This window comes from Mesoplodon densirostris, chromosome 18, assembly GCF_025265405.1.
Source record: "Mesoplodon densirostris isolate mMesDen1 chromosome 18, mMesDen1 primary haplotype, whole genome shotgun sequence".
Lineage (NCBI taxonomy): Eukaryota > Metazoa > Chordata > Mammalia > Artiodactyla > Ziphiidae > Mesoplodon > Mesoplodon densirostris.
The window spans coordinates 49,988,967-50,001,991 of record NC_082678.1 but is presented as its reverse complement, the minus strand read 5'-3'; the positions used below and the strand labels follow the sequence as shown (position 1 = coordinate 50,001,991).

The window sequence follows — 13,025 nt, the reverse complement described above, 5'->3', positions numbered from 1 at the left end:
TCCCTTAAGAACAAAGTTGCAGAATCTTTTAAAATGCCTCCTTTTACTTAACGTAAGCCAGATTCTCAGAATTCTCAGCAAATTTCAGTTTCTTACACAGATTCAAAGGTAAAAGTCAGCTTAGCGCAATGTACAGGATATTCGATGCATGTTTTCTTCATCCAGGAAACACATGCTTCAAAAGCATATGCCACAAGTGTCTGGGGCAAATGTCCTAAACACACTCAAGGCATAACCAGCTCATACTTCAGCTGCATACAGGAGAGTGAGGCGGCAGTTAACGACTTTCCTGTGAAGGAAACACCTGGTCTAAATGCTGCTTTGATCCATACATCATCTTCTCCTGTTCTTTCTTTCTTTTTTTTTTTTTTTTTTTGTGACTTTCAGTTCACTACTCCTCATGTGGTACACCAAAAAAAGTTTCTTCTGCAATAAGCCAACAGAGCTAGGACTAGTCAGTCTACTTTAGAACATCAAAGCTTGAATTACTTGAATCCTTAAGAATTAAGACTGCTTTATACTCCTCCCCAAAATATAACTGAAAACACTGCATTTATGGGACTTAGGACTTATGGGTTTTACCTGGTATAGGTCAGCTGCTTTTAATGGACCCTTAGTCAAAGGAGGTCATAAGTTTTCTATGAGAAATTTATCTGTGAAATATGCCCTAAATCTAAAAATTGGTCTAAACACATAACCTGAAACTCTGTCCTACCTCAATTACTGCATGAAATAAGATTTAATTGTTCAGCTGACTCTCTTTTAGGACCGCACCCACTTCAAGCCTATCAATCCTGTTATTCAGGGGTAAGTTATCTCCCTGGAGTCTTTTTCAGGCTCCTTTATTTCTTGTTTGGCTTGCATTCTGCCCATTCTACTCCTCATGGGGACTTCCACTATAGAACAGGCAACTGAATGAGGAACTGAAATTCAAATCGCTGACTGGGGGATGACTCTGAATCTTAGAGTCATATCATTCCCTGCTTATACTGGATCATTTTTCTAGATAATCTAGAACAAGAGAATAAGAATCTATTCTGTCTAAATGTAAGAGATACTCTTAGGCCAGTTATATAACCTCTCCAAACTTTGGTTTTCTCACACGTAATAGGGAGCTAATAATACTATCTTGGGGAGTTGGTGTGATGATTAGATGTATTCCATGTAAAGCACTAGGCTCAATGCCTGACATATATAGTAAGTAACCCAAAAGTGTCAGTACACCAGCTGATGGTTATTAACAACTACAGTGTTTTTTCTAGGCTTTATTTGCATTATGTAAATAGTCTCACAAACAGCTGCCAGCAATTAAATGGAAACTTATCCATGTATAATATAACTCCATCAATGCTATCCCTGATTACCTGAAGAAAGAGGAAGTTAATGCATAGTCGTGAATGTTCTAGACTCGGCTCTAGATTGTTACTAACTTAGTCAATGTGTTCCTATAAAACTCAGTTCCAGCTGGCTATCTGATCCATTAAGTGTCTTCCAGAGTCTAAGAGCACCTCTGAGTTTCACTTGTTCACCAATGCTGAAGGCCTTCCATTGTGATAATTTGAAAACTGAACTTCTAGGTCATCTTTAACTATGATGGCCACACAGACAGATCACACAAAATCCTATACACACAAACAGATCATAGAGCATTTTCATAAAGAACTGTACCATTTCAAATACTACTTCTCACAAAATATTGTTCCAATAACATTAAAAAAACTTTCATAGAGATATTAAAAGTCCTCTTACCACATTGCCTGCACAGACACAGGTTTGAATATGTGAACTCTGTTATCTGTTGATACGCTGAACCCACTAAGGAAAACAGAATGAGACAAAAATCCATAAATGAGAGTAGGTTATTTCAGTTGTGAGTTTTCAAGGCTGTTTCCCAGGCTAGAAATTGCTGGCTCAGTAGAAGGTATCATCAGGCACTTTGTGTAGAAGTTAACTGGAGTATGGGACTTGACTGAAAAGCTTCAACGAATTGTCTGATTTTATCTACCAAGCAAAATGAATGGACTCCCACATTGGAGTCAGGGAATTACATACTGTTTCCCAGCTGTAGCTATGGACAAACTGTTCTGCTGTATGTTTCTATTTGGAAGTCTTGTGGGTTCTTAGCAAACCTGACCCTGGTTTTATAAACTGGAGCAAACATCTTGGTCTCTTCGGGACACATTCTAAAAACACCAGTAGGTGGGGGGTGCGGGGGTCACTGGCACAGGAATGGGTTATACTATAGGCTGACAGCTGGCAGAGGCAGCAAGAGGTTATTTGAAACAGAACATATCATCCTCTGGGAGAGCACTGCAACAGTCCCACATGCTCAGATTAAAGAGTGAGCCAACAGACTAGTTCTTCTTTGTTTGGATTCTTACCACAGTCAGTCTAGAGGAGTAGAAGTGAGAGGCTCTGGCAAGCGGTATTTTTACTCTACTTTACAAAACAGGAGTTTAAAAGGACTCACTGAGCTGCTGACATGACAGTTCAGTTGGGCATAATGGGCCTCCCATTCAGCTGAATGAATGGGTGCTAAGATGGAACCCCACCCCTTGGCTTTCTGTAGGAGAATAGAAAGGGAAAGCTCTTACCCATCGCCATCCAAATGAATTAGGGTGTCACTCCAGAGAGGCAGGACTAAGCCCATAGTACAAGTGCTACTGCAAGGCAAGAAATAGTCCATAAGTTACTTCCGGTTACTCTAGGAAGCAGCTGTTTATTAACTCTTTCACTACAAAGGATAAGTCCCTAAGCTCTAAATTATGACATAAGTGCAGAAATTTCTATCATATTACTAGTAACCCAACATATGTGCCCAAGAGCTGTTTTAAACAGGCGTTAGTTAGGTCTCTATGTATTAAACATAGAGAACTTATTGACTGAGCTTCCTTTACTGCTGTCTTGCAAATGGCCACTGTCTAAAAAGTCCAGGTGAGTGCTGACTTGCAACTGGCAGGTCTCAGCCCAAGTTCACAGCACCCAATTCAACTCAGAATTATTTCTAATGCCAAGAACTATTGCTAGTTATTGAAGACCTCTGAATATGTGATTTGCTCAATTCTAATCCTGAGGTTTACATAGATTTATTAAATACCAGAAGGTACTCAATAGTCTAAAAGGGAAAAGTAATTGTTAATGGCTTGTAATCAAGTTAGAGAGACAAAACAGACACATTACAACTTAAATAAATAAAACAGTGCTTGGTGGCTGTGCACTGAAACAGCATTGCTGAAATGCAGAGTGAAGCGGAATGTCAACAACCAAAAAAAGGGTAGCTCTAGTATGGTATGTTAAAATATTATTTAAATCACACCCTATCCCAGGGAGGAGACTAGTTTTAAGTTAGTGGAACAGGTTAGGATGGGAAGCCATGGACTCCCAATTGTGTCTCTATCACACCACTTCTCTGGACAACTATAATCTACCTTAGAACTCTGCCACTTTCTCTCCTTAAGGCTGCCATAAACCATTTTCCCCTCCATCCAGTCTCCCAAAGGCTCCTACACCCTCTCCCTTCCAATATATCTTAGAAAAGCAGCATGGTACAGTAGAGAAAACACCAGATGTAGGAGGTGGAACAGCGAAGTATGGTTAAGGGCATAGGCTCTGGAGTCAGAAGGGCTTTGGAATCTGGATTCTGGCATTAACTGTATAATTTTAGGCAAATTATTTAATTGCGTTGTGCTCCAGTTTCCTCATCTGTAAAACTGGGATAAAACCACCTTCTTTATTGGGCTGTTTTGAAGGTTAAATTAGATAACACACCAAAAAAAAATGTGTACGACAGGGCCTAAAACACAATAACAACTACCACGTATTGAGCAGTTATACTATATCAAAAGATCTGGATTCGATCTCCTTCAGTATTTCAATTCCTTTTGACAAGTTATTTAACCTCTCACAGCCTTAATTTCTTCATCTTAAAATATAGGTAATGAAACCTAAGGCTCACAGGGTTATCATAAAAATTTAAAATATTTAAAGTGAAACAATACATATGAATGTATTGTCATGTAAAACAAATGTTGAATATGAATCTGTGGTGGGTGCTCTAACACAATGGAAAGTGATTTTGGCAGGGCAGGGTGGGGGACATTATGAAAAATGCATTAAAAACAACATGGGGAATACTGAACTCCCACTGCTGCTGGAGTCACTGCAGGGCTAACAAAGGCCATTCCCTAGTTGGGCTGTATCTAAGGCTCTGCACTGCACTTGCTGGCCTGTGTTACAACTCCACTAGTGACTCCAGAGTTCAGGAGATTCAAATCAAGATTGCAACAGCTTAGGCACATTGTAACCTTGGGCCTGAACTCCTGAACAGCTATCAAGCCAGGCCCTGGAGGGAGGAAGACTGCTCCACCACTGTTTTTGTTGACTAGATGAGGTGAGTACAAGGAAAACCTGTTTTGAAAATGGCTTCCCAAGGTTGAGCGAGTTATTTTTAGAGTAGTTTTTTTTTTTTTTCCTTAAGTGAATGCTTAGCTAGGTCCTAGCAGCAAGTATAATTAGGGTATAAACATGAAGGATTTATAGCTTAGTGACAAATCTAGAAATTAAGTAACTACAGAAGATACCAAAGGTCCAAAAGAGTGTGATCTATGAGCTTGTGACCAGACACCAGTTAAACTTTAGACAAGTGACAATGATATGCAGGAAACAAACATCAAATTTTCTGCTTGTATTCAGGTCAGAATGCTTTTTTACATTAAGAAGTAGCTTTTTCACATGACAGGAAAGAGAGGCCTGAATTAGGCACACCTAGTGTTTTTATCTAGTTTATCTTGAGTCTCATGAAATTTTCTCCACTAAAGTATAGTTACTTATTTTAATAGATACTCATCCCATTAAAAAATTATTTATTGAGTGCCGCTATGTACCAGACATTTCAAGGTGTTGGGGGTATGAAGAAAAATTATAAAATAATACCATAAAACTCTATTACTTTATAACTTGAAATATATATCAAATGCAATTTGGAAACCAAGGTTATACTTTTTATTTAAAAATTTATTACTTAAAATATAACACAATACTCAAAGAACTTATAAATAGGCTAAATAAATTGGCTGTAATATATCTTGAGAATTACTTGGGATGAGCATGTCATAAACAATCTGGGTTCCACTTTGGTTTAATACTGTTTTGAAACAAACTTTTTATATTCTCAGATACAAAATGATAACAGATTCCTTCAAACAGCAACTGAGATAGAAATGATACTAGATTACTTGAGCAACAGTATTCTAAAGTGGGCAGCAATTTTCTTACTGTCCAAGCTCATTCAAACAGAGGGTGAAGGGGAATGCATAATATCAAATTTACCAAATAGAATGAAAACTAGTTTCTATAGCTTTTCTTATCACATTTTGTCTTCCATAAACGAAAATTTTCTTTTGTTAGTCAGATACGATTCAGACAGGACTATTACCAAAGACAGATGCAGTTTACCAAGGATAAATTACTGGGCACCCACAGTAATAAGCATTCTTTATGATTTCTGGGAACGTAAGATCAGACACCTGATTTCCCAGACTCTGGGTCAGGAGAATCTGAAGTTGTCGCCTTCTCTCTCTAGGGCAAGACTCAAATGACATTTCCATGCAGCTCCAGTTCCTGTTTTATGGGATTTCCAAAGGAGGAGTCAGGGAGAACCAGACAAAGGAAATAAGATGGAGAGCAGCACTGTCCACCTGATCTTTCTGCAATGATGGAAATGTTCTATAAGTGTACTGTCCAACAGGGAAGCCACAAGCCACATATAGCTAGAGTACTTGAAATGTGGCTAGCTGTGGCTGAGGAACTGAAATTTTAATTTTATTTAATTTTAATTTATTTAAATAGTTACAATGTGATTAGTGGCTATTGTACTGGACAGTACAGATCTAGAGACATAAAAACCCAAATCAGAGGTCTTAAAGTACTAATGAATGTAGGCAAGGTAGGTATTCTTACAGGATAAATGCTTATTGAAAGATCTGTGTTGCTTAGCTAACACCAGAGGTTAAAACCATGCAGGAGAAAAAGCTTCCTCAATGTGGTTTACAAGCCTGTGTAATTTCAGAGCGTACAATTAAAGGCTGTAAGTGGTATACAAGGTAACAACTCTGGCCTTGTGATCCTGGTGAACCCACATATCATTTTCAGGTTGACTGCTATGTACAAGCTCAGGTAAACACTAGTTTGGGAATCTTTCTGGTGACAATGTGATTTTTTTTTCCTTCCAACATCAGGACAATGAGAATCACTCCTAGTCTCCTCTTCTCTTTGCCGCTAAATTCTCCCAGGCCTGGGTCACACCCCTAGCTACTCCACAATCGCATTCTAGTCCTGAACCAGGAAGTCAATGCTTTGAGATATCTGGCAGGATTTCCTGAGGCTTATTATCTACAGTGCAAAGATCTGCTTAGCAGTCACATTCCACAGTCTTCCCAAGGTTTCTCCAAAAAAAATGGGAAAATAAAATGGAAAGCAACAAACCTTAGAGGCACAAAAAAGCCAGGTGATACATGGTATCTTTAATCTTAGGATGTATAGTGCTGCTAAAGCCAAAGGTAAATGATTATAAAAGGTTCTGTTTTGAGTTTAAACAATCATCCCCCCTGCCTTTTTTTTAACTCAGAAGAAGAAAAAAGGAAGTGTAACATTTGACAAAAGCAAGGTGCAAGGCCACGGATATAAGAGACTGGAATTAATAAAGTGGGCTCTCTTTGAACCCAGAACCCACTGGTACACTATCACGAAGGGTGTGTGCCCCAGAACCACCAAATAAATCGTTACTGCTTAAAATAAAGAGGACCGCAAAGAAAAGCCAGTTTCCGCACCCCCCTTGGAGATAGAAATTTAAACCATTTGCTTTATATCATTACCACCTAAAGATGAGAGGAAGAAGGTAAGGAACAGTGGTAAATTAGGAACACACAACCAAAGACATTCACTAAACATTTTTGTCTCTCACGATTGTGTGACTAAGATACTTTTGATGTTCTCTAGTTTTATGCACTGAGCTTTTAGAGTAGAACTGCATAAGATGTTTCTGTGATAACTCAAAAGGTAACTGGAGTGGGTTGTTTAAAAAGAGGTTTTCTCATTCTCCCCTCTGTGGTACCATACCTGTCATTAGAGGAGAAATCCATTCCTAGGACGATGCTTTCTTCAGTGTCTTGTCTACCATTAGTTGAAACCACTACCATATAGCGTGTTCGATTCTGGTAAGTACTTTCTAGTCTTACAGCCTGGAGGTTAATAGACAATAAAGAAATTAAGAAATTTAGAAGATCAATTTTAGATCATTCAACCCTTTTTACATCCCCATTTTAAAGCATACTCAAGGAGATAGCAGAGCCAGTAATTAGGAGACCTAAATTCAAATCCCAGTTCATGTATTAACTATGAAAACTTCAGTAAGTTAATTGGAGGGAAATATAATAATACCTATTCCATTGGGTTATAAGAATCTTATGAAATAATGCATGTAAAGTACAGTGCTTGGCATATACTAAATGCTCAATAAATGTGTGCTATCAGGATAATTTATAACAATAAGGATTACCAGGGCATGTTCTAATGATCTAAGAGTGGAATGTGAGGTACATGAATGTGAGCACCTGACTCACAGATCCATGTCCCACAAACAATAATAATAGGAAGCAAAGTTTAATGTCTAAGAGGAATATGCTCTATTGCATTCTTACAGATTATACACTACAAGATTTTCTTCTTTAGTTTCAAATATCAGAAGTTTATATTATTTTTGTCAAAATTATGATATTTTAAAAGGTCCTTCAGAAAATTCAAATATGCACATGGTCTTAGATGATATTTAGGATTTACCGTTAGTGTGATAATGGCATTGTGGTTATGCCTTTTTCTTAAATATCTGGAGTGAGAAGACCTGAGGCCCAAGTTTTACTTAAAAATCTTCCAACAATGGGAAGCAACAAGATATTCTTCAGTAGGTGAATGGATAAACTGTGGTACATCCAGATAATGGACTAAAAAGAAATGAGCTATCAAGCCATGAAAAGACATGGATGGAGGAATCTTACAGGCATATTACTAAGTGAAAGAAGCCAATGTGAAGAGGCTAGATAGATAGTATGATTCCAACTCTATGACATTCTGGAAAAGGCAAAACTATGGAGTCAGTAAAAAGATCAGTAGTTGCCAGGGGTAAGGGGAGCACCAAGGATCTTTAGGGCAGTGAAATTACTCTGTATGATACTCAAGTGGTAGATACGTGTCATTACACATTTGTCAAAACCCATAAAATGTATAGCACCCAAGAGTGAACCCTAATGTAACTATGGACTTTGAGTAATAATGATGTGTCAACGTAGGTCCATCAGTTGTGACAAATGTTCAGCTCTTGTGGGAGATTGTGATAATGGGGGAGGCTATGCTTGAGTGGGAATAGAGGGTATGTGGCAAGTCTCTGTACCTTCTGCTCAATTTTACTGTGAACATAAAACTGTTCTTAAAAATGCAGTCTATTAAAAAAATTTGCTAAGAGGGTAGATCTTCTATTAAGTTCACCACCATCGTCATCATCCTAAGGAGGAGGAAGAAGAGGGAGGGAGGGTTGGAGGAAACTTTTAGAGGTGATGAATATGTCTATGACATAGACTGTAGTAATGGTTTCACAGGTACATACTCATCTCCAAACTCATCAAGTTGTATATATAAATATGTACAACTTTTTGTATGTCAATCGTACCTCAATAAAGTGGTTTTTAAAAAGTTCCAGCGGGGCCTCCCTGGTGGCGCAAGTGGTTGGGAGTCCGCCTGCCGATGCAGGGGATACGGGTTCGTGCCCCGGTCTGGGAGGATCCCATATGCCGCGGAGCGGCTGGGCCCGTGAGCCATGGCCGCTGGGCCTGCGCGTCCGGAGCCTGTGCTCCGCAACGGGGGAGGCCACAACAGTGAGAGGCCCGCATACCGCAAAAAAAAAAAATAAATAAATAAATAAAAAGTTCCAGCGAAGAAAGAATAAAAGGGGGAGATAAATGAAAGAAATCTGGCAAAATGTTGATGGTTATTAAAGTTGGGTAACAGGTTCACGAAGACGTATTTTCTACTTTATATGTTTGGGAATTTTCTTAATAAGAAGGCTCAAAAAGATACTTTATAAACCCTAAAAATAAAGTAAAATGGCTACTAGTCAACATTCATTCAATCATTTACTCTGTATCTACAGTGTATATCATCAGAGCAGCCATGAGGATTCAGTGGTGGAAGAGAGAGATATGGTTCCTGCCCTCACAGACTGTACAGTCTAGACTACTCTTCTTTTTATCTGTTAATAAAAAGCCAGGAAGATGTGCACTGGAGGCAATATCCTCTGTATAACATACTCTCCCACCCCCACTCCTTATCTCAGAAGAGAAACGGTTCCAATCCTATCACCTGGCTCAAGAAATTTGTCAGAAATTTGTTAGAAATTTCTATCTGGAATTCTTTTAGCGCTACTTTTCTTGGAGCCTCCTCCTTCGTTCTGTCACTATTCCAAAAGTGGCCAGGCAAAGAAAAAAAAAGAGACATCACATGACCCACTTAAAAAGGCAGAGGTGGGTCTCTCCTGGCTATCTTTTCACCTCTATTCTGATACTCCTAGGAAAAGCTACTTGTAAGCACAATCACCTGAAGTAACTACATTAAGCTTGTCTCTAATAAAGAGCTGATACACCAAGAATATAATTCCCACCATACTAACTCCATGTACCAGGTAGAGAGCTGTACTGCTGACTTTTATGTTCCATGAAATAACAGAACATTTCAAACCAAATTCCCTTGTGAGAAGCTAAGAGGAACTAATACTTAAACTGACGAAGGTCTAGCCCTATTTGGCTGGGACCAAGTGAGCATTATACACATAGAGCTATAAGTAGTAGTAAATGCACATGAGGAGGACTGACAGGCAGCACAGACTCTATGATTCTAGAAACATTCCACAAAATATTAAACTAACCAAAAACCTGGTGCAGGTAAACTAGAATTTCTTATAAACAAGATCTCAGATATTATTACATATCTAAGCCTGGGCTTGCTTTGGCAAGCTCTGATCTAACTGTTCAGTTTCCTGAATATGTATGTTAGAGGCCTTTTATCCTGTCAAAGCTCTGAGAATTTCTGGAAAGGCTCACATGCAAATGGCATGGAAACAACTAAACTATGCTTCTGATCATTTATCCATAACTTCTACACCAACTAGTGGGGACTGACTGGCTAAGCTGAAGCTGATAAAGGTAAAAACAAAAACAAACAAAAGACCTCCATAAATATTACCTATTATGCAAGTTATCAGGCCAAGTTAGCAGGTGGGTAGCAAGTTTCTGTGTGATATTCAAATGAAACATTAGTTGTTTCTCTTTTAAAAGTCAGGTGTGTATCTGTTTATCTATGTATCTATTTAAAATATAAAGAGCATTTCAAATGTTTGGCCCTCCCTTGCTTAATCTAATCAGAACAGAAGATCCTAAACCTAATGGGAAAGGCCCCAGTCATCTCACACTGATGTAGGCTTGAGAAACTGGCACATCACAGATTCATTCCATTTTAAGCTTCTTAGATGGAAGAATAGCACTTAGAGGTCTTGGGATTTGATCATGGACCTCTAGATAGCACCTACAGTTATTACTAAACTTTTACTAAATGGAAGTGGAGCTTTAATCAGTGGGTGAGAAGCCATGACATTAACTTAACACCTACATCCTAATTAGAAGGACAAGATCAAAAAAAATTTTTTAATTAATTAATATTTTTGGCTGCGTTGGGTCTTCGTTGCTGCGCGTGGGCTTTCTCTAGTTGCAGTGAGTGCGGGCTACTCTTTGTTGCTGTGCATGGGCTTCTTATTGCAGTGGCTTTTCTTGTTGTGGAGCATGGACTCTAGGCACACGGGCTTCAGTAGTTGTGGCATGTGGGCTCAGTAGTTGTGCCTCACAGGCTCTAGAGCGCAGGCTCAGTAGTTGTGGCTCACGGGCTTAGTTGCTCCACAGCATGTGGGATCTTCCCGGACCAGGACTCGAACCTGTGTCCCCTGCATCGGGAGGCGGATTATTAACCACTGTGCCACCAGGGAAGCCCAAAATAAAATTTTTTTATAAAAAAAGTTTTTTTGCAATGCCAGGGGACAGACCTGAGGCTTCAAAATTCCCTTTAAGCTTCAAGATTCTAGATTAAGGAAATAAATAAAAATTTAAGAGCCACAGCATAGAGAAAAAACTAATACTCACCCTGGTTTGAGGTCTATTTCACTCCTGTGTTGGGGAGATTAACAAAATCTAATAATCTAATTTGATTCATTAAGTCAATCAGAGAAATATAATTTAAAATGGCAGTTTGTACATAATACCCTAATATTAGAATTGGCAGGAATTCCAATGTTTCCTCAGTTTCCAGAACTCGCATGGAATAGATGACAAATAAGGCAACAATTCAGATGCATTTGATTAAAGTTCTCATTGAAAAGGAGACTACTGAAGTTTACTCTAATCGTCCAAATAAAATAACATTTTGGATTTTTTTTAACGTCTTTATTGGAGTATAATTGCTTTACAATGGTGTGTTAGTTTCTGCTTTATAACAAAGTGAATCAGCTACACATAAACATATATCTCCATATCTCCTCAACATTTTGGATTAAAAAAAAATATTTTTCTTATCTGTCTATCTATCTATCTATGGCTGTGTTGGGTCTTCGTTGCTGCTCGCGGGCTTTCCCTAGTTGTGGAGGGTGGGGGCTACTCTTCGTTGTGGTGCACGGGCTCCTTATTGTGGTGGCTTCTCTTGTTGTGGAGAACTGGCTCAGTAGTTGTGGCTCGTAGGCTCTAGAGTGCAGGCTCAGTAGTTGTGGCGCACGGGCTTAGTTGCTCCACGGCATGTGGGATCTTCCCAGACCAGGGCTCGAACCCGTGTCTCCTGTACTGTCAGGTAGATTCTTAACCACTGCGCCAACAGGGAAGTCCCAACGTTTTGGATTTTAAAACGTGGCAGCAATAGCAACTGAGAAAAGAAAGTCCATTTATTGCTAAATTTGGAATAGTACAAGTTTCAGGAGAACTGGATCCAGCGATCCTAGGTCTGAGAAGTCATCTCATTTTCAAAGCTCATCTTATCGAAGAATGTTAAAACTTCCCTTGTTTAAATGCTTAATCTGATTATAAGCAGTTCACAACCCGATACAACAGCTTCTCTGCTCAGCATCATCCAGCATCATCCAGCATCAGGAAATACTCCTCCTTAAGTTTACACTGCACCTTTGTCTTTAATCTATTTCCAACAAGAATCTTACATCATGCCCCTACATGCAATGTTTATCCTGAGGGGAGCCACATTATAAAGTCCCAATGTCAGACAGGCAGCTCACGCAATCCATCAAGCAAGAAAGGTTTCAAAAGTATGCAAATATTAAATTCTAGCCAAAAGAACAAAGTTAATACCTAAAATTAAAATGGACTTCAGATGTGACACTAATGAACTAAAGAACACTCTCTTCAAAAGAAACAGAGCTTGAGGGAGTCTCTGGATTTTATTATTTTAAAAAATCTCTATGAAATTCTTTTTTTTTTTTTTTTTTTTTTTTTTCTGTACGCGGGCCTCTCACTGCTGTGGCCTCTCCCGTGGCGGAGCACAGGCTCCGGACGCGCAGGCTCAGCGGCCATGGCTCACGGGCCCAGCCGCTCCGCGGCATGTGGGATCTTCCTGGACGGGGGCACGAACCCGTGTCCCCTGCATCGGCAGGCGGACCCTCAACCACTGCGCCACCAGGGAAGCCCTGAAATTCTTAAAAAAAAGACCCTATGGGAGGACTTCCCTGGAGGTCCAGTGGTTAAGACTCTGCCCTTCCAATGCAGAGGGTGCAGGTCGGGGAACTACGATCCCTCATGCCGTGGGGTGCAGCCAAAAAAAAAAAAAAGAAAACCCTGCAAACCCAATGACTTATATCTGTGCAGGCATTAAAAACAGATTTATTGGGCTTCCCTGGTGGCGCAGTGATTGAGAGTCCGCCTGCCGATGCAGGGGAC

General features: G+C 39.4%; 1 protein-coding gene across 5 annotated transcripts in view; it reads right to left on the bottom strand.

The window, feature by feature from the left end:
* SSH2 (slingshot protein phosphatase 2) overlaps nt 1-13,025 on the bottom strand; it is a 244,035-nt gene that overhangs the window by 39,571 nt on the left and 191,439 nt on the right. For all 5 annotated transcript variants that reach the window (XM_060082986.1, XM_060082988.1, XM_060082990.1 and 2 more), the window contains 3 exons: nt 7,117-7,238; nt 2,595-2,663; nt 1,750-1,815 (listed from right to left, as the gene is read on the bottom strand). In XM_060082986.1, the coding sequence (XP_059938969.1) occupies nt 1,750-1,815; nt 2,595-2,663; nt 7,117-7,238 (257 nt within the window). The remainder of the gene's footprint in view (nt 1-1,749; nt 1,816-2,594; nt 2,664-7,116; nt 7,239-13,025) is intronic.